General features: G+C 37.3%; 3 protein-coding genes across 5 annotated transcripts; 2 read left to right on the top strand and 1 right to left on the bottom strand.

Moving 5' to 3' along the window:
• Positions 1-940: 940 nt before the first annotated feature.
• LOC104762709 (O-fucosyltransferase 39) lies at positions 941-4,289 on the bottom strand. Its single transcript, XM_010486053.3, has 8 exons — positions 3,601-4,289; positions 3,056-3,112; positions 2,877-2,958; positions 2,631-2,790; positions 2,330-2,533; positions 1,948-2,224; positions 1,622-1,849; positions 941-1,525 (listed from the first exon to the last, which is right to left on the bottom strand). The coding sequence occupies exons 1-8, from the start codon at positions 3,709-3,711 to the stop codon at positions 1,118-1,120; spliced, it is 1,527 nt and encodes a 508-aa protein (XP_010484355.1). The 5' UTR covers positions 3,712-4,289; the 3' UTR covers positions 941-1,117.
• Positions 4,290-7,355: 3,066 nt separating this feature from the next.
• Positions 7,356-20,587, top strand: LOC104762710 (kinesin-like protein KIN-14B). Of its 3 annotated transcripts, none has more exons than XM_087498232.1 (24): positions 7,356-7,493; positions 8,820-9,268; positions 9,546-9,669; positions 9,879-9,965; positions 10,101-10,271; positions 10,364-10,470; positions 10,806-10,937; positions 11,052-11,230; positions 11,323-11,484; positions 11,619-11,710; positions 11,823-11,974; positions 12,438-12,611; positions 12,704-12,850; positions 13,025-13,156; positions 13,273-13,341; positions 13,537-13,592; positions 13,689-13,884; positions 14,098-14,289; positions 14,404-14,595; positions 14,694-15,044; positions 15,229-15,327; positions 15,433-15,573; positions 19,681-19,839; positions 19,937-20,587. In XM_087498232.1, exons 2-24 carry the CDS (start codon positions 9,065-9,067, stop codon positions 20,390-20,392), a joined length of 3,774 nt encoding a protein of 1,257 aa, XP_087354358.1. In that variant the 5' UTR covers positions 7,356-7,493; positions 8,820-9,064; the 3' UTR covers positions 20,393-20,587. The 3 variants fall into 3 exon arrangements, with proteins under 3 accessions (XP_087354358.1, XP_087354359.1, XP_087354360.1); XM_087498233.1 differs by lacking the exon at positions 7,356-7,493 and having other exon boundaries at positions 8,843-8,923; positions 9,106-9,268; XM_087498234.1 differs by lacking the exon at positions 7,356-7,493 and having other exon boundaries at positions 8,867-8,923; positions 9,106-9,268; positions 9,869-9,965.
• A 74-nt stretch (positions 20,588-20,661) lies between these two features.
• On the top strand, positions 20,662-22,113 carry LOC109130624 (uncharacterized). Its single transcript, XM_019240446.2, has 4 exons — positions 20,662-21,066; positions 21,428-21,500; positions 21,594-21,649; positions 21,799-22,113. The coding sequence occupies exons 1-4, from the start codon at positions 21,023-21,025 to the stop codon at positions 21,902-21,904; spliced, it is 279 nt and encodes a 92-aa protein (XP_019095991.1). The 5' UTR covers positions 20,662-21,022; the 3' UTR covers positions 21,905-22,113.
• The last annotated feature ends 1 nt before the right edge of the window (position 22,114 follows it).

A 22,114-nucleotide genomic window follows, 5' to 3' on the forward strand; every position in this document is an offset into this window, starting at 1 on the left:
GACGGTTGGTAGCGGTTTACTTGCTTTCGTGGCAACTGTTTATCTACGGTTCTACCATACACTTCACAACACTCGATCCTTTTTTCAATAAACGAATATCAGGGGATTTATTTTGTTGGAAAATAAACAAATTATATTGACTTAAATAAAAACGAAACGATTTTCTTGTTAATTTTTTTTTTCTTCTTTTTTTCTATAATGATGATAGAGTTAAAGGAGTAGATAGATTATATTGGAATTTTCAGTTTAGAAAATAATTACTACGTTCATGCATTTATCCGGAATCAATCATTCTGGTTTTCTGTATGGATTTTTGTGTAACTATTATAGAGATACCTAATTAGTTTTAACTAATTAAGTGTTAATTAAATCTCAATTGCTAGTACCTTGTGATCCATGTATTATATTGTCGTTAAACTTTGATTAGTGTTATTATCAGAGCCTTCATCTCTTAAAACGTACCTCTAACCTTAATACATCATGAATGTTATATAGACTAATTAACATATTAATAAAAAAATGTTTATTTAATTAACGGTCGCACAAAAACCTGCAAAATTATGGGTAACAGACGTCATAAGAAGTAAAATTAGAGGCACCTTTGACCAATAGGTCAGCTTTTTTGGTCACTATTCTTAATTTATTTCAGTTTCTTCACATCGACAAGTCTCAAAATTATTATTAATTGATTCATATACGATGATTACAGAGATTATATAGTGGATTTATTAGAATCCGAAAGTATTACAATTAGCATATTCTATAGTACACTTGTGGTTTGTTGTTAGTTAATAAATAAACTTTAGGGATTATCCCACTTTAAGTATTTCCTTATTAACGAAAAACTTACACTATATTGCAATTTTCTCAAAATCTTTTGATCCTTTTACAATCTGTTTTGAAATTTTCATTATACATGGGATAATGATAATCCTTAAAAGAGCCAAAAAAATCTTATTTATAACAAATCAGATTCATACATACATCCAAATTCTAATCAAACTATACTCTTTTTATTAAGCCTCAAGAACACAAAGCTAAAACACCAAACTAGCCTCATCAAGAATCGAGTTTTTATTTTTATTATTATTACCAGACATCTAAAGATCAAGACTTCTCAAACATGGCACATACAATCCGGAGCAGGATAAGTATAAATCGACTGTTTAGGTTTCCGTAACCGGATCTGACCTTGTCTATTCACATGTCCTTCACCAAGCGCTTGTTGGAAATCAACCCAAGTGATGCTTTTGTTGAGGAAAAGTTGTCCGATTAACGCCATGTTTGGTCTGATTGTCTTGAGATTCTCGAATGTTCGATGACCAACAAGAGCGTTGTGCATGTTTCCAGGTGATGCAGATATGAATATGTCACTGTGCATACTTACGTAGTAATCAAGTGCAGCTAACAAAGAAGCTTTGCCTTTGATTCGAGCTCGTTCTTCTGAAGAAGCAAGACTTCTTTTGTCTTCCATTCTTGGGAAAACTTGTCTTAGTGTTGAGATTCTAGCTTCTCCTCCATATACCTGAAATTCCAAAAACACAGAAACGGAAGCATTATGATGCAGCAATACTAACGAGTAACAAGTCTTGAAACGAGTAATATAACTGAAGAGACTGACCTTGTGGGATGCAAGATAGAGACGAGTATTGTTGTCAAATCCAAAAGCAGCTAAAAGAAGTCCCATTTCTTCTGGTGTTAAAGGACATCGTCCTTGGCTTCTCAACTCTTCATCTGTGAATTGTGAATTCAAAACTCTTCCTTGCCAAATCATTTGTCTGTATTTCGCCAATGCAAGTTTCTCGGCTTTGCCTCCGCCGAAATCACACGCCGAGTGCGCAGCCATGTCCTGTAATCATAACAGGAAGAAACACTTCTTATGATCATATAACTCAAAAGAGACATGATCAAATGTTTCAAGTAGGATGCACAAAGAATATAATATACCTTGTCGAAACGAAGATGAAGCACGGCGAATTTACCAGGCTCTTGTCTGCTGTGTGAGTTGGTCATCTCTCTTAAATGATCCACATTGGTCTGTTCTTTATTATTTCTCCATGAGGGGTTTCTAAGACGGCTCACAAGAGCATCACCGAGTGATCTAATGTGGGGGACAAAGCGTAAAGCTTGGAAATTTACTTTGCATCTTAGCCGTTGGATATCAGCAGGTAGGTGGTCAAACGATAGACGGTGAGAGAATGGAGATATAGCAGCAATCCCATAACTACAAAACAAAACACAAAAAAGCTTCACACTTAGTCTGAAAGGCAAAAACTTTAGCCTCATGTTGTTCTTATTTTATACTACTCAGATTAAGTAAAAGACCTACCTCTGTAGAACCGGTGAGACGTTTTCGATATACCAATTCGCAGAAGCATGAACAGGTGCGGTTTTGACTCGGGTTTCACGAACTGCGGTACCGTAATACTCTCTTGTACTCCAAGAGTATTCACCAGGAAGTTCTCTGACTACCCTTATGTCATCTTTTAACGAATCAATGAAATGATCGACGTCAAAGATATCAACAAAAGAGCTGCACACAGAAAGAGAGAAAAAAAAATACACAACTTCAGCTTCGAACAATCCTCAAGGCAACAACACAACTCTCTGTTCAAAGGAAGAAACATTACCTTGTATCTTGCCAAACAGGATTCACTTCGAGATACGGGATCACGAGTGTTGCGTTTAATATCTTAGCAACCGCAACTGCATCACATATCCCCATTCGCTGCTGATTAAGTCCTCCATCGAGAAATACCTGAATATATCCCTCGGATTTAATCGGTAATGCTGCTCCAAGACAACAAGATTTGTCATAGCTCAGTATAATCCGAAAACTAAATGGGAAATTATCAAAAAAATTTGTCAATACTTACAAGGGGAGTTTCCCAAATCAATACAAGGACTCCATCCTTGATCAGTCAATGGCCTCCACAGATCAGACTGTTCTCCACTTGACTGAAATCAAAAGAAACAACAAAAAAAAAGTCAGATATTTTTTTTTTTAACTGTCTGAAATCGGAAATGAGATCATGAGAGAAACATTTAAATTTACCCGTTGCAAAGCGCTCTTTAGCAAAGATAAATGTCTTGGCTTTATCGTGATCACGTCCTGCAAAATGAAATGGTTTGATTTTAATGAGAAGAACATCACTACTTAACTAACTCAAGAGACACACACACACTCTTTGACTTGAAATTGAACTAGTCTTAAATTTATTTTCCGGTCACAAAACTAGTCAAATTCCTAATAAATCCGGAGAATAATTAATCAAAATCGTTAGTGAATTCTTTAAAATTCAACAAACCACAGAAGAAGAGTCAATCAACAACAAAACACAACCACCGTTGATGTCTCTTTCTCATTGTCATTCTACAAACGAATACAAATTAAGAAATATCTTCACTAAGAAAGTTGAAACTACTATTTCAGGATATCCTAAGAGTCTAAGACCATCATAGTTTAATGAACTTTCTACAATCCAACCAAAAGAAAACCCCAAAAGCTGATATTTAGCATTTTCCCGGAATCCAACCAAAAGAATCCCTGGAAAATAGGAGAAAGAGGAGATTTTTTTTTTGGTTTTTTCCCCAACTTACAGATGAAGAAGACGAAGTCGAAGCGTTGTTACAGAGCAAAACGACGAAGAAGAGCAAACAGAGAATCCTTCTTCTCAGGAAGACATTATCTTTCGAATCATAAAGATTCATCCTTTAATCTTCTCCCAGGCGAGTAAGAAAAAAAAAGTACAAACCCAGATCCAGTTTCCGGTAAAGTTGAAGACTTTCTTATTGATTCAATCAATCAAATACCAAGGAAACGAAAGATCAGAAAATTTGCCAAGAAGACGACACAAAGCAGAGAGTTAGAAAGAAACGAAACCAAAGTCACATGAATCAGAATGCTCTCTTGTCTCTTTCTCGTTTCTTCTTCTTCCACTTTTTTTCTTCTTTCTCTTCTTCTTCTTCAATACACACTTAAGGATGAAGTTTGGGATTAAAAATGTTTGATCAAGTTCCCAGAACGGTTTATAGTACTAGTAAAGGACTAGAGAGAGAGGGAGAGAGAGGGAGAGGGAGAGGGAGAGGGAGAGGGAGAGGGAGAGAGAGAGAGAGAGAGAGCGCGTGAATGTGTATCGCATGGACACCTGTTCATTAAATTTGCTGTCCTGTCTCCATGGGGTCCCCCGTCTCTCTTCTCTCTTCCCCACAATACAATGAATTAGTTTAGCACTGTAAATAAAAAATCTCGTGACACGAAAAATGGAGATTAAATTAACTTTTTCTATGGGACTCCTGAATGACAACGTTGCTTATACTATTACTGATTATCCCACTAACTATATGACAATTATACTAATAAATCTATTAAAACCTTAAGTTCGATGGAAAACAATTTTCATATCAGGTATCATATCTTTAAAAAATCAAAAAATACTAGTTTAAGGAAACAAAATCAAGAGATACTAGTATGTTTTTGTTACTCTCTCTCTTAGGTAGTAGATTTTGTTTTTCTATATGTGTTGATATATGGATAAATAGAGTTTGTTTACTATGGCAAGTTTGAATAGTGAAATAATAATCGGTTACGCTGTTATGATGATATATATAACGCCTGAACTTATGATTATCACGGTTCTATATAATTATCAATTATGTGATTATTGCATAATTTACATATATTCTATAATTATCAACAGATATGGAAAATAATGTCATTAAATATCACAACTGATTTTCCATAATGACTAAATAAATAACTAAACATTTTGTCGTCGACTAGTCGAAAGTTGATGATGTTGGTTTAGATTTATAAGAAAAACAAAAACAAATTCTTCAATGTAAAAATCAATGATAAAAATCTCCAAAATTTTCATTTAGGGAATTAATCAATTTGGAATATTTGGACCTCGGAAAGAAATATTCACAACAAAAAAAATTCTATCACACTCGTTCGTCATCTAATTAATTACTACTATACTATACTATTACGTCGCCATCATCACTAAACAACACATTAGAGGTACCACAGACACGACAGTCGACATAAGCTAATGGCCTTGGATTAGATTAGTGGCGCTATCTATCTACAGCTATTTATTTATTTTGCTTGATGATAGCTGAGTTTTTATTTAATCCTCGTGAAAATAAACCCAAAAATATCAAAAAGACTGTGAAAACATTGGGAATAAGAGTGCATTACTATTAGATTTTTGGACCGTTGGGACAGATAAAGACAGCTCTTTTTTTTTTTTTGTTTTTTTTTCCGAAAAGACAGCTTATATATACGCATGGCTGTAACAAAAATTTGGCTTTTCATGTCTTTTATGCAGCGTATATATTTTGCGAAAATAAAATTTAATAGTAGTAGAAAATAGTGTTAGAAAATATGTGAATTTGCTTGGGGGGCACCGACACTTGGTTGTGTTCATCCCAAATCCCATTTACAGCTTGACTTTAAGATTTTCATATCTATCAAAAGATCCACTCTTCTCGCTTCGTGTCCTTCTTTCCCTCTCTTCTTTTTTCACCCACTTTTTTTTCCTTACTTTTTAATTTCCCAACTAATAATTGTTTCCTATAGTTAATAATAATAGTAGTAGTACATCACATTACTCTTTATTATTTCTGCGTTTGGCTAAACATCTAAAAAAAGTTACTCGAGAACGAATATCACTCCTTACATTATACACTTTTTGTTAGGCTAGATTTTTTTAACATATTTATAAAACATATCTCGTTTGGTAAATCAACCTAATAGAAATAAATTACTATAGCGAAAGAGATATAAAAAAAAGAACAATAATAGAATGATATTTAATGAAAAGAGTGATAGGTTAAATTTATAGTACGTACTACTACTAACATTATAAAATTGATAAGATATTGATTCGGCGAGAACGTGAGAGATTAATTTGGAGTACACATGATTAATGTATCATGGACGTGATTTTTCAAAGGTTTTTGATGAAGCAGCATTATACGATTTGTTCTTGGCGTGGGAATATGATTCTCCTAGTCCTACTTTTCTTTTTCAGTATTTATCATATTTTTCCTTCAACTAAGCAATTATTAAGCCGTACGTTGATATGTGTTTTAAAGGAAAATAAAAGTTGGTCATACAATAAATAAACAAGAAAAAGTTTTTAAAGCATAGGAAAAGTTATGGAAGTTGAGTTGAATGCTACTATTAAAGTGTTTCGTACATAAACAAAACTTGTTTAAAGTTAAAGTTTCGGGATACAAAATTTCACATAGAACGAATTAGTATTAAACAACGAAATTCATGAATTTATCCAAAGTTGATCTAAAGCGCAATTAAAGTTAATAGTACCACAACGCCAAGAATCTCACCATTTTTAATTTCGTTAGAAAATCATTTTTAAGTATCAGTGAATTAAACTTATCATATTCGTGTTCCAGCTTTTTAGTCCAAATCAGTGGACGAAATAAAGAGAAACAATTACTTGAGCATCTCTAACATAATAAAGTTTTGTTTATTATGTCTTAAGCATCGACACTAAATAGGCTTTAAGCCATTTTCACAAGTTTTTAAAGCCTTAAGATTTTATTTAAATGCTTTCAGCATTGACACTACATAAATAGGCTTTAAGCTCTGTTCACAACCAGTTTTAATGCCGCTTAAAACAAGATTATTTAAGCTTATAATGATCTTGGCTTACAAATCACATGGGCCTGATCAAATTAAGAAAAGCCCTATCATTGGACTAGATTGTTTATAAAAAGGTCCAGGAATCGTAAGACTTTGGGCCTTTTAATTAAAATTAATTGAAGCATTGAGAAATAATTATTTATAGTTTTATATATATTCACAAGCTCAAATATTTCCCACTTGAGTGGGTACTTCATTCATAAAGTAGACCCCCACCAGAATTTGTAATCACTAGTATAAATAACATAACTAATAATTATTTACCTTCAATGACACGCTATCTGGTCGGTCCAAAAAGAAATAAATAACAAATAAAATTCATAAGCACCACACAGATCTCTGCCTATATGATTATACTGCGTGTGCCATTATCATTTAATCGATTAAAATTCGATTTTTTTTTTTTTTTTTTTTTGTCATTGGACCTTTATCATGAATCATGAGTATCATCTTATGCCATTGATTCTTTAATCGTATTAAACTATAAAGACTACTACTGTAGCTACCTTCTCATTGCACCGTAATTTCGAAGTGTCATTGTGTTTTATTTACTAGTCTCTATATAATTTAATCAATCAATAAAAAAAAAATGCTATATTTGATATATTCCTGACTTTGTATAGTTAAAAAAAGGACTGAAAAAAAATTAAAAATAATGAAGCAAAATCGAACACGAGAAGGCGTCGTTAACGCACAGCACAAAATATTTTGTGTCTTAAAAGACGTTTTGGTGTCTCTGTCATTTTATTGGTTTTTAATTTTGTTTATTAAAAAAGGAAGAACATATCAAAAACGACATCGTATAATATTCATTGCCTCTGCCTTTCATTTTTTTTTGGGAAAACGTCCTATTTCCCCCTCGTAACTATCATATCGTACTAGATACACTCCGATCTTTGACCTCGTTCTATATCTCCCTCAAACTAAACTGCTCCACCTATTTTTACCCGAATCCATAGTTTTATTTTTATTTCCCCATCGGAATATCATATATTATCTATTACCCCATGAAACTTGGTTAATATACGGTTTACTGTTGGTTTACTATTTGACTAACCAACTAATGAACTTATTTAACCAGATTAAACCAAAATTCAACCCAATTACAAAACTAAACCTAAAAAACTCTAAAATCAAAAATTCCCAAATCGATTTGTCTTCTTCTTCCTCTCGTTTTCTTCTTTTCAAAACCCTGCAAACAATCATAAAAAGACAGATAATCAAAACAATGACTTTTAAGTACACATATACCTAAAAACAAATTATTCTGTTTATAAAAGTATATATTTTCGACAATCCAGCGATTATTGGAGAACCAACAAGAAGTCTAACCATATACGCAGATGACAAAAGACCATCTTCAAAGTTGGTTAAGCTAAACTCTCCAGTCTCCCCTGTATCAACACAAAAATAGAGAAAGAGAGAGATCAATAATCGTTTTTAAATTCACACAATCCATAACAAAAATTATAAATTAATTCCACATAGTCACGCTGAAGAGAGAAAGAGAGAGAGAGAGAGATGGACTTTGAAAAATCTACCAAAGAAATAAACAAAATTGCTGAGAGATTGTGATATTCTTTTATCCGTTTGTAGAGAGATCAATATGCACTCGATCCAAAAAACAAAAATCCAGGAATCGTGTCAGTGTTTGCAGATTCAAGAGCTCCTTCATGGAGAATAAGTACATTTTTTTCAGCTTGACTCGTTGTAGACTCCAGATTAGCTATCAGCTAAGCCTAAGCATTGGTGAATATATGTTTTGATTTTCGATATCCTTATTCTTCTCATTCTCTATAACAATTTAATGTTCTTTACCTCAAAATTGTTCATGATTTGTTCTTCTGGTTTAGCCGTTTAGGGTTTTTACAAAACAAATTTAGGGATTTTTGATTTCGAGTGAAGAACATGACGGGTCGGGTTGTATATGTTACTTGGGTTATAAATTGATTTCATACCGGTTTTATGTGGGTTTATAATCAGATTTAATTTCAAAACCATTTAAACCAAAGTCAATGGAGAAATAGCAATAGAATTATGGATTCGGGTAAAAATAGGTAAAGCAGTTAAGTTTGAGAGAAATACAGAACGAGGTCAAAGATCGGAGTGGATATGGTACGATATAATAGTTCCGAGGGGGAAATAGGACGTTTCCCCTTTTTTTTTTTTATATCTGTGTGAGAGAGAGAGAGACAAAGAGACAAAGTAAGAAAAAAAAAATAAAGAGAACACAAAAATTTGGATTTGGAGGTAATAAATTTCAAAAAATTTAGAATGTTTTCGCTTGGAAGATTCTGAGATTCTCAGCTCCCAGAATTGTGGTGGGGGTTTGTGGCTAAATCTGGAATAGGATTAGGGTTTTTTTTTTTCTGCTTTGTGAATTTGTAAAAAATGGCGGAGCAGAAGAGTAATAATAACAATAATACCAATAGGTGGAACTGGGAGGTTACTGGGTTCGAATCGAGGAAGTCTTCTTCTAGTGAGGAAGGCGTTCATCGGACTCCGTCGTCTACGGTTCGACGGTACTCGATCCCGAAGAACTCGCACTCGTCGGAGCTTGCGTCTAAGGTTCAGAGTTTGAAGGATAAAGTTCAGGTGTGATTATTTCCTTATTGTTTCTTTTGTCATATGAAATCTTAGAGATTTGAATGTGAATGTGGTTGGATTAGTAATTTTTTTTGTTTGTTTTTTTTTGAAAGCTACGTTTCTATTAAGAGAATTGATTTTTATGTTTAGACGAGTATAGAGCTGAGCTTGTTACAAGTTTTTAGTAAAATGCTATTGCGTGTTGAGTGAGTAGGGATGCTTGATGAAAAATTTAGTGGGATGGTTGAAGCTATTGTTTAAGAAAAGTGGGTTTTTGGTTAAACAGCTTGCAAAGGACGATTATGTGGGATTGAGACAGGAAGCTACTGATCTTCAAGAGTACTCTAATGCCAAGCTTGAAAGGGTTACACGTTATTTAGGTGTTCTCGCTGATAAAAGTCGTAAACTTGGTAAGTTTTTAGTTCCCTTCACTGTATTCCTTGTGAAGTTTTGACAACAATGTAGGTTCTTAGTAATTCTTTTCTGGAAATTATCATATATCTTTATCTATATACCTCTTGCAATAGGATTTTTGTTACTATTATCTCCTTCATGTTTGTTTCTTGTGGTGAATTTGGTTGAATGTGTTTTGTTCACTTATCTGCATAGCCTATCACAGATCAATATGCCCTTGAGACCGAGGCTAGGATATCTCCGCTTATCAACGAGAAGAAAAGACTGTTCAATGACTTATTGACGACCAAAGGTGCACATCTTCCATTTACGACGTGATTAGTCTTTTCTCTGTGCCCCATTTCTCTATCTATACTTTTTGTGGATTTTGCCTTCAACACTTGATTTTCTATATGATCTGAATGTGTAGTTTATTTCTACCTTTCAGGGAACGTAAAGGTGTTTTGTCGAGCAAGACCATTATTTGAAGACGAGGGTCCTTCTATTATTGAATTCCCTGATAACTGTACCATACGTGTAAACACTAGTGATGATACTCTGACCAATCCTAAGAAAGAATATGAATTTGACCGAGTTTATGGACCTCAAGCTGGACAAGGTGAGTTAGCATACTTCACCGTTGATGTAGTCTTACAAATATAATCTATGTATTCCTTATAATGTGGAACTTATTCAGTAAATGTTCCCCAGCTTCATTGTTCAGTGATGTCCAACCATTTGTTCAATCTGCGCTGGATGGGTCTAACGTCTCTATATTTGCCTATGGACAAACTCACGCAGGGAAGACATATACAATGGTTACCCCTCCTTTCCCTTTCCTCTCTGAAATTTTGAAATTAGATATTGATCTTGTTTGGTATCCGTATTATAGATGTTGTTCTGCTTCTAAACATTCTGCTTGTTACTAGCGTATTTGCATGTTTATGCTTCCTATACATTTTGGCTTTGTAACAATCCCAAAATATCTATGTGAATGAACATTTGAACTGTGGACAAAATTTCATGGTGACAGGTTTTAATACGATAGGCAAGCGCATGTATGTTCATAGTGTATCTTAGCGATTTAGGAGAGTTCTACATAAGGCAATGCCTCTCTGTTAGTTTGAGTGATATGATGTTGGTTTTTTCGCAGGAAGGATCTGATCAGGACCATGGTTTATATGCTCGTTGTTTTGAGGAACTTATCAACTTGGCCAATTCTGATTCAACTTCAACATCTCAGTTCAGTTTCTCTGTTTCCGTTTTTGAGCTCTATAACGAACAGGTGCGTCCTTTTTCATGTTAAGTCCTAATACTTAGGTATGTTGTTTTAGAAGGGAAACATGATTATGATATGCAATTAAAAGTCTTTTCTAATTCCGAAACTTTCATTTTCTAGATCAGGGATTTACTCTTGGGTTGTCAGAGCAACTTGCCGAAGATCAATATGGGTTTACGCGAATCTGTTATAGAACTAGCGCAGGAAAAAGTTGATAATCCATCTGAGTTCTTGAGAGTCCTGATATCTGCATTTCAAAAAAGGGGGAATGATAAATCAAAGTCTAATGTGACCCACTTGTATGTTTTATTTTGTGCTTAACTCTTAGTTTATGCTTATAATTCTCTGCTCTCATGCTATATTTTTTTCCGGATTTCTGCTCTCTTGGTAGGATCGTCTCAGTACACATTCGCTATAGCAATACGATTACTAGAGAAAATGTAAATAGCAAGCTCTCTTTAGTTGACCTGGCTGGAAGTGAAGGTTTAACTGTGGAAGATGACAATGGAGATCATGTAACTGATCTGCTCCATGTAACGAATTCAATCTCCGCGTAAGTTTAAATGTCCTTCCCCGTTCCTATTTTTTTTTTTTGGTACTTTACAATTGTATATCGTACCTATATTGTGACTATTTACCAATAGTCCTAATAGCCTTTGCTGACTGCACACGTCTCGTATTCTGTAGGCTGGGAGATGTTTTATCCTCTTTGACGTCAAAAAAAGATACGATTCCTTACGAGAACTCATTTCTTACGAGAATACTTGCAGATTCACTAGGTAAATGCTTCTCCTATCCAGTGCATGTGCCTCTACGTTTTCTTTGTGTTAAGGATTTCTCCCTAGTGCTTGAAGCTATGTTTAAATGAGAACAATTTTCTGTAACGTACAGGGGGGAGCTCCAAAACATTGATGGTCGTCAATATTTGTCCAAGTGCTCGGAACTTGTCTGAGATAATGTCATGTCTCAATTATGCCGCTAGAGCTAGGAATACTGTACCAAGCCTTGGGAATCGAGACACAATTAAGAAATGGAGAGACGTGGTAAGTGGAATTAGAGAATTGCCATCTACCTTCCTCTCCTGTCTCTTGACTTTGCTCCATATAGATGATTCTAAATTTTCAAATTATAATACATATTCTGGAACTTCAGTAATACCTCATGGATGAAGAACAAAGATTAAGTTTCTATAACTAAAGTAAATCAGAGCGTGAAAGTGATTAGTTGACAGACATTTAGGATTTGACTTGATAGTTTGCTGGTTTGATTTTTTTGGTTGAAATGCAAAATTAATTAAATAGAACAGAGCTATTAGATCAGAGACAGAGCTATTCTATACACATAGCTAATGATAGCTTAAGTAACAGAGCTATTTGCTGGTTTGATTTCTTTCTCTTTTGGATTTTACTTCATTTCTTTAGAGAACAGATTTGGTAACTTTTTATTCTAAGTTGCTATTCGTTTTATATATTTACACGTAGTTTGAAAATATCATTCTTCCTGCAGGCAAATGATGCTCGGAAGGAGTTATTGGAGAAGGAGAGGGAAACTCAGCGTCTAAAACAAGAGGTTACGGGTTTAAAACAAGCACTTAAAGAAGCAAATGATCAATCTGTACTTCTCTATAATGAAGTACAGAGAGCGTGGAGAGTTTCATTCACACTGCAATCAGATTTAAAGGTATTCAATGCTGACTGGGATAGTGTCTCCTTATTTCAGTTATTCCTTATAAGATTCCTTTCTGCTAACGATTTACTTATTTGTTTTTGCAGTCAGAGAATACGATGGTTGCAGACAAGCATAAAATAGAAAAGGAGCAGAATTCTCAGTTAAGAAATCAAATAGCTCAACTTTTACAGTTCGAACAGGAACAGAAGCTGCAGGTGCAACAACAAGATTCCACCATTCAAAGTCTCCAGGTTGGTACTTCATTAGTATCTACTTTCTAAACTTTGGCACATGTCTCCTCGCCTTTATCTTAAACATCTACATAACAGAAAAATAGATGGTAAAATTGCTTTCAAGTAGCCTTTTCTGAATTTGATAGCCGTGACATTCACTTTCCCTTTTTTTTTAACCTAAATTTTGTGCAGTCTAAAATGAAAGACTTAGAATCACAACTAAGGGAAGCCCTGAAGCCCAGAGCAGCTGAGAACACAGTCGATTCTTCTGCAGTTACCAAGAAACTTGAGGAAGAACTGAAAAAACGTGATGCACTGATTGAGGTTCTGCGTTGTCTTCCTATTGGGCACATTTTAATTAGTGACCTCCATATTTTTTATTTACCCAAATAGTATTTGGCCTGAAACATGTGTCTGAAGAGAGTAGTTGCTTTCTGCAGAGGTTGCATGAAGAAAATGAAAAATTGTTTGACAGATTAACAGAAAAGTCGGTGGCTAGCTCGACTCAGGTGATTCTTTTCTCTATTTGTACACTGTGCATGATTCAGCATCACAACATGGACGCTTCTCTTTTTTGGAGCTGTCGGCAGAAAAATCAGTCTCTCTCTTCTCTTCATTAATTGTTACTAATTGCCATACAGATAGAGATTTTCCTGCCCCAGCTAGCTATTTGCTTAAGCTTTCTCATCCATTGTTGTATATAGGTATCTAGCCCCTCATCAAAAGCTTCACCAACAGTGCAGCCTGCAGATGTTGACAGGTAGTTATGTGATCACTTGGAACCATTTAATCCAAAATCCTGTCTTCTCTATTTTTGTTTACTTCCCCTTACCACCTGATATGTATTTTTCTTCAGGAAAAATAGCGCTGGCGCTTTAGCATTTTCAGTGGATAAAAATGAAGGCGCTATTACAATAATAAAATCCAGCTCTGAATTAGTAAAAACCACTCCAGCTGGAGAATACTTAACAGCTGCATTGAATGATTTTGATCCCGAACAATATGAAGGTCTTGCAGCCATTGCTGATGGCGCAAACAAGCTTCTTATGCTGGTACTGCCACCGTGTTAATATTTGATGTGGAGTAACCTTTTATATTTTTCAGGGATGTAAATAACTGAATTTATTTTACCACAATTTGAAGATAGAACTACAGTAAATTCTGTTTGTATATGTATATATATATATATATCTGTTTGGGATAGGTCTTCAAATAATAGGTTAATATGTTAAGAGAATTTATGGGTTTTATTGTTGGACTTGCAGGTCTTGGCAGCTGTCATAAAGGCTGGTGCTTCCAGAGAGCATGAAATCCTTGCTGAGATAAGAGATGCTGTCTTTTCATTTATGCGGAAAATGGAACCAAGAAGAGTAATGGATACAATGCTTGTTTCTCGAGTCAGGATATTGTACATAAGGTCCTTACTTGCACGATCACCTGAGCTTCAGTCGACCAAGGTGAGCAGAACCAGATTTAATTAGCTAATTTTCCTTTTAGCTTTTCCTGCTGGTGTGTGACACTAAGTCTCTTCTCCCGGAAAAGATCAATCTCACGTCACCCACTTCTTTTAGGTTGCTCCTGTTGAACGCTTTCTGGAGAAGCCATATACTAGTCGAACTAGAAGCTCCAGCGGGAGTAGCAGCCCAGGTCGATCACCAGTTCGATATCATGATGAGCTGATTCATGGCTTTAAAGTAAATTTAAAGCCAGACAAGAAAAGTAAGTTGGTATCTGTAGTTTCAAGAATCCGTGGACATGACCAGGTAAGATATCTATGAGTCCCAGAGATGCTTTATTTAACCTTATAATGATTATTCAAGATACAAACATACATGCTTCTCTTGTTTCTAATTTTTCTTAGGATACTGGGAGGCAGCAGGTGACTGGAGGAAAGCTGAGGGAGATACAAGATGAAGCCAAAAGTTTTGCCATTGGAAACCAACCCTTGGCTGCTTTATTTGTTCACACTCCGGCTGGTGAACTGCAAAGACAGATTAGGTCATGGCTGGTAGAAAGTTTTGAGTTTCTCTCTGTTACAGCAGATGATGTTTCAGGAGGAACTACTGGCCAATTAGAGCTTCTTTCCACAGCAATTATGGATGGCTGGATGGCTGGAGTAGGAGCTGCGGTGCCACCTCATACGGACGCTTTAGGACAGCTTTTATCTGAGTATGCAAAACGAGTCTACACTTCTCAGATGCAGCATTTAAAGGTATATATGCCATGTCAAAGGTGAACTTGATGTGTTTTTGTTTTCGAGTTGAAAATTTCAGAATGATTTCAGCAGTAACTGATTTTAAATAAGAAATCTGATAAGGGATTATGTTGAGATCTCGGTCTTAGTCGCTAGAGAACTTGTTTGCCATGTGAGATCTGATATGGGAGTGTTTGATTAGGATATTTCTGGTACTTTGGCTTCGGAAGAAGCAGAAGATGCTGGCCAAGTCGCGAAGCTTCGATCAGCTCTCGAGTCTGTTGACCACAAAAGAAGAAAGGTAAACCCTGAAAAAGAACCATATGCTCTCATAACGTTAATCTCAGTCTTGATCTCCTAAGAGTTTTTCACGTACCTTAAATTCAATTTTCGTTCTATATATCAGATTTTGGAACAGATGAGAAGTGATACAGCTTTGTTTACCTTGGACGAAGGCAATTCCCCTGTTCAAAATCCTTCTACAGCAGCGGAAGACTCAAGATTAGCCTCTCTCATTTCTCTAGATGCCATACTAAAGCAAGTCAAGGTATATATGACTCTTATCTTTTTTTTTTTTTTTTTTTTTGAATCTAATGTTAAATTATATTCAAAGAAAAAATTACACTAATACAACGAGTGCAGCGTTAACTGAGAAGATAGAGCTGAAAACTAAAAGATTTAAACAGAGTTTAGTGAGAAAAAAGACTAAGAACACGCTTGTAGCCACATTTGAAAAGCCTCATCATACCGACGATCCCCCAGCCGTCCAATCGCCAGGAGCTGATCCCGAACTTGCCGGTCAATCCATCCAACCAAATATATAGCAGAATGTGGCGGATCACCATGTCTTCTGCCATTGCGTTCGCGCCAAATAGTATACACCACCACTTGAAAGACGTACCGGAGGAGGAAACCTTCAACGCGGGGGAGAGTGGAGAGCGATAGATGAGCCATGACAGCAGACCAATCCGTAGAAAACTGAGCCTTAAACAGCCCCTTGGCGAGAGCCGACCACACCCCAGAGACAAAAGAGCAAGAGAAAAACAGGTGAGCTCGCGTTTCTAACATGGAGTTGCAGAAAACACAAGTTCCTGCAGCAGTCCCACTCCACATAACCATTCGATCCCCTGTCGGAAGACGATCTTGTACAGCTAACCATACACAGAAAGAGAATTTTGGTGTGCCATGCGTAAACCAAACCCCCTTATGCCATGAGACCGTATTAGTCGTAGTTCGGATATGATTCCAAGTATCCTTTGTTGAGAAAGACGTCTTAAACACATCACTCCGACCTCGCCATAGAACTCGATCATCTGATTCCCGACGCAGGTCCCTTAGAGAAACCAGAGCCTGCTCCACCACATTTAGTTGGTCACCTCTATGTCGACGCCGGTGTCGACGTAATACCCACACTTCAGCCAAGGAAAGCTGCTTACTTATCCCCAAGTCAAAAACCCCGCGCTCCCCAAACACATCCATGAGTCTACCCAAATCCGACCACCAATCATACCAGAAGGAGGTGCTTTGTCCATTCCCTACATCAATCTTACAAAAGTTTCTCGCTATACCCCGATATTTGAGAAGCTTCTTCCAAATCCACGAACCCACACTGGTTTTCTCCCGCACCGACCAAAAGGATGCCCCCTTTAACAAATTTGCCTTGACCCACTTAACCCATAGAGAGTCACCGTTAGACACCACTCGCCAAATCAACTTCAAACAGCTCACAATGTTTGCTTCATGAAGCGACCGGAGACCAAGCCCACCTTCAACTTTAGACCTACACACTACTTCCCACGAGACCTTTGCTTTGTTGGGATTCATATCTGGACCCGACCAGAGAAAGGCCGCACACATGGAATCAATCTCCTTTAAACATCCCTTTGGTAAGCAAAACGCACCTAGCCAAAAATTACACACACTCCAAAGGACCGACGATATCAGGTTAAAACGGCCTGCAAATGATAAATGGCGTGCTGTCCACGAACCAATACGCTGGCGAATTTGTTCGAGCAGAGGAGAGTAATCAACGGTGGTAAGCTGCTTTGTGACCAGTGGCAGCCCCAAATAACGAACCGGCAATTGTCCCACAGTAAACGGGTAACGAGTAGCCCGATCAACGGTAGCTCCCGCCAAATAAAGCGTGGATTTCTCCATACTAATCTTCAGCCCTGAAATCTTAGCAAACTCCTCAAACACAGCAACAATCCCCTTGATAGACCGCATCTTACCATCAGTAAGCACCATGAGATCATCCGCAAAGCTCAAATGAGTTAACCCCAAATGCTTACAGCGAGGATGATAACCAAAAAACCGCTCCCCCGCCGCCTTATCCAACTTTTTAGAGAGAACATCCATACAGATGACAAAGAGGTAAGGTGATAAAGAACAACCCTGTCGAAGGCCTCTACAGCTCCGAAAAAAACCCGCAAGTTCCCCATTAACCTGAACTGAAAATGAGGCTGTAGTAACACAACGCATCAACCAATGGATGAATAACTGCGGAAACTGCATAGCTGATAGAGTCTTGGAGAGAAAGGACCACTGCACTGAATCAAAAGCTTTGGAAACATCAATCTTAATAGCACACCTGCTAGAAACCGAGCCCTTGTGGTAGTCCTTAACCAATTCAGTGGCTAATAACACATTCTCGATCAACAACCTATCCGTAACAAAAGCTGATTGGTTGCTCGAGATAAACTTTGGGAGCACTCGCTTCAATCTGTTTGCTAAGATTTTCGATATCACCTTGTACAGCACGTTACAACACGAGATAGGACGATAATCCTTCATTTGTCTAGCTTCCAACGACTTAGGAATCAACGCTAAAATGGTAGTGTTGATGCCCTTGGGCAAAAAACCCGTAGCAAAAAACGACTGGACCGCCAACACAAACTCCCTTCCAATGGTCGACCAGGTAGCTTTAAAAAACTCCACCGTGTATCCGTCCGGTCCAGGAGATTTATCACACGGCATAGAAAAAAGGACCGTCTTTACCTCAGCACCCGTCACATCCCGGGTTAGAGCTTGCTGATCCACGTTTGAACAACGAAAAGGCAGCAAACGCTCAAGATCATCAACAGTGGCCCCTTGAAAATCCCCCGGAACGAACTGCAAAAATTCTCGAAAATGCCGTTCAGCCTCGAGTTTGATATCAGCCGCCGCCACAACTACCCGACCATCAAGGCACTGAATCTCCCTAATACTGTTTCTGGCTTCCCTCACCTTAGCCGCTCGATGAAAGGTTTTGTTGTTTCTATCCCCCACCTGTAACCAATGTAACTTCGACTTCTGCTTGAGATATTTCTCCTCCAAACCGGCCAAAAAATCCCATTTTTTATAAGCCTCTTTTTCCTCCTCCATGGCCTGAGACGAGGGGTGCATTGCAGTGGCTTGTTGCTTCTGACAAAGTGTGGTAAACGCCTCCTTTGTTTTCCGAATCAGATCCCCCATTCTTCTCTTTGCCAGGCTCCTTAACTTTGGCTTTAACCCTTTCAACTTCTTGGAAAAACAAAACAAAGTGGAAGTAGAAAGGAACAGAGGTGCTGTTTCCTGCCAATAGTCCCGCACCAGTGGCTGAAAATCCTCCATTTCAGTCAAACAATTAACAAACTTAAAAGGTCGACGCTTGACAACAGGAGCAGCATCACCCTGAAGCATAAGCCGGCAATGCAAGTGGTCAGAGACACCCCCGGCAGCAAACACATTATAACTCTGCGGAAAACATTGTTCCCAAACTGTATTCACCATCACCCTATCCAACTTCTTAAGGATCAAGTCAGCATCACGTTTATTTCCCCATGTAAACAGAGGACCATGGGAAGCCAGATCCACCAACGAACAAGAGTTAATAACAGCTTGAAATTCACGCATTCCCGCCGTGACCATCGGACTTGCATCAAAGCGAGAATGTTCAGCCATATCAAGCGTTTCATTAAAATCCCCCAAAAGTACCCATGGCTTGTTGCGAAACAAAGGAGAATCAGAATGATCTCTTATTTCCTGCCACAGTTCTCTCCGTGCCTCTACCGTATTCAAAGCATACACAAATGAACAAAAAAATTCCTCATCCTGGTTCTCAAGCTTCACAGAACACGTAATGATCTGTTCACTCTTAAAAACTGGATCAACCCTCACATTTTCTTTCCAGATCACCCAAATTCTCCCTCGACTATTATGTTCATAATTCGTCAGAAGCGACCAACCTGGAAACAACTTATTCCCCAAACTCAAAGACTTCTCTTCTTTTACTCGTGTCTCCAGCAGACAACCAAACTGAAACCCACTCTGCACAACCCACTCTTTAATTACGGAATGTTTAAACGTCCTATTCAATCCACGAACATTCCAGGAAAAACCTGACATTAAGGCTTTAACAGGGGTATCCTGCCCGGATTTCGACTCTGGTACTTTGTCAAGCCAGCAGGAAGGGTAGAAACATTTTTATTAGCCTTTTTTGAGCCTCGTAACAGGTAAGTACGCAGAGGGACCTCATTCTGCACACCCTGCTTAGCCACACCCTCCAGCCGAGCTGAAACGGAGGAATCCTCCGTACCAGATTTCAGAGTCTTATCATTTGAAACCATTACGAGTCTTTCTCTATCTTAGTTATGATTTTCTACAAGAAGATATAAAATCGTTTTTCTTCTTGAAGGAAATAACAAGACAAGCCTCTGTCCACGTTTTGAGTAAAAGCAAGAAGAAAGCATTGCTTGAGTCTCTTGATGAACTTAATGAACGAATGCCTTCTCTCCTTGATGTTGATCATCCATGTGCACAAAGAGAAATTGATACGGCTCACCAGTTGGTCGAGGTAAGTGATGAATACAAGTCGAGAAAAATAGATGTATCCAAAAGTCTTGAGAAGTTTAATAACTTGTTACTTGCTGTTTTTATTTATTGGACTGCAGACGATTCGAGAACAAGAGGACAATCTTCAAGACGAAAAGAGTCCTTCATTAGAATCAATATCGTCAACAGAAACCGATGTGTCTCAATGGAACGTTTTGCAATTCAACACGGGAGGCTCTTCAGCTCCATTCATCATAAAATGCGGAGCAAACTCCAACTCGGAGCTCGTAATCAAAGCGGATGCTCGTATTCAAGAATCTAGAGGAGGCGAAATCGTGAGAGTTGTGCCAAGACCTTCGGTTTTGGAAAACATGAGCTTAGAGGAAATGAAAGAAGTGTTTGGTCAGTTGCCCGAAGCTCTAAGTTCACTGGCCTTAGCTAGAACAGGTGATGGAACACGGGCTCGATATTCTAGACTCTACAGAACGCTAGCCATGAAGGTTCCCTCTCTAAGGGAACTCGTTGGAGAGCTTGAGAAAGGAGGGGTCTTAAAAGATACCAAATCGACGACTTAAAACATGAACAAAAACGAAGTTACATTTTGTACAAGTATTACATTTTTTTTTTTTTTACTGTGAGGCTTTTTTATACTTTGGACTTGTCTTTGTAATTTGTGTCTGTATTTTGGGGCCACCAATGGTGGTATAGTGTGTAAGAGCCGTTTCAGCTCGAATTTAGTGAATTCAACAAGTACCGTCCATGGTCATACACTCACTTGCTCTTATCGAAAAAAAAAACACAAAACCCTAGCCACGCGCCTCACACTCTTCACGCCCTTAAAACCTAAGGTTCACGCAACGGTGTCGTTTTGTTTCAATAAAAGAGTGTATAAAAAAACCTTATTTTCTAGATTACTCTAATTTAGCTAATCTGTAATCAGTTCGTCTCATAATTGGTAATTTGGTCTCGAATTGTATTTGATCAAATCGCTTAACTTTTAACAATTTTTGCTTAAGGAGAGCATTCAATTGCTGCTTTCTCGAATTGGATTGAGAAATTGAGAGCTTGCAGTTTCTCTGTTTGGTTCTAAAGATCAATCATTGTTTTGAGTGACTAAACTGACCACTTGTTTTTGTGTTGGATTGATTTGAATGAGTTTTGAATAATGTGTTAACCTCCATTGACGAACGAAGGAGCACAAGAAAATGGCTGCATCTGTTCGTTCTGACCAAACCTGGGATTTTTGCTGGTATGTTCTGTTGTAAATTCTCTTACTTGGCTTCTCTTATTTGGGAATTTTTCGATACTTCTCTCTAGTGATTCGATTCAGCTCTTAGTTACAGATTAGATTAATAGAAATCTTGGGTCTCATCAATTTGAAGGAATAGACTCAAAAGTTTCGATCTTTACCCCCACATAAACAGAGTAATACGACCTAGTTAGTTTCATAACTCCGCTCAATTAGGTTTAATTCGAACTTCTAAACTTGCTTTTTAGGGCTGGGCTTAGGGTTTCTCAAGAGGATTACACTGTTGTTATAGACTTGTTTCTTCATAATGGGAAGTTGGGGATTTGATGTAACAGAGCTTTTGCCTGTTTATCTTTTGCAGTAATTTGGATGTGAATTTCGAGTCAGAAGAACATGCTTCGATTGCTTACACATCATTGGCTGTTGATAAAGAGGTTTGAATTGTACTCCAACATATGAATAATAATCGAATTTCCAATTTCACCCATGTAAGAATTGGTTCTGTTGTGTGATCATCACTAATGCAGTTGCAGCCTGATAAGGTGAGAAGAGTTATGTCGGTATCAAACAACAAGCTTTCGGTGTGAGTCCTTCCATTGCCTTATTTGATCGTTGAATCGCTTAGATCGATTACAAGACTGATTTTTTAACTAGACATCTGTCGGGTTCTATTCGACTTAGCGTACTTCTTTATACTAGTTTCGATCTTTTCTCACCAGATAAGTTTTACAGGCATTTTGAAGCAATAGAGGCAAGGCTTCTTCGCGCTTCCTTCTCTGCGTTTGTAGACGTTCTTACACTGGCCACAAGAACAATTCAAGAATTTGGGCTAAAGTAAAAAAAAACACCAATGTGGAACTAGATATTTTCATTCTTTCTCATTTCTCACCGACCGAGAACTCAAAATTTACGATGTGTTAGTCAATTCAATTCAGTGGTTGCTTTGAGCACAGATCTTACGATTTTTATTCAATTGACAATGTATTATTTATGTAGTGTAAATTGGATTTGAGAAGTGAAGAAAGATGAACAGAGTTATTCAAAACTG

This window comes from Camelina sativa, chromosome 18, assembly GCF_030686135.1.
Source record: "Camelina sativa cultivar CO46 ecotype springtype chromosome 18, ASM3068613v1".
Lineage (NCBI taxonomy): Eukaryota > Viridiplantae > Streptophyta > Magnoliopsida > Brassicales > Brassicaceae > Camelina > Camelina sativa.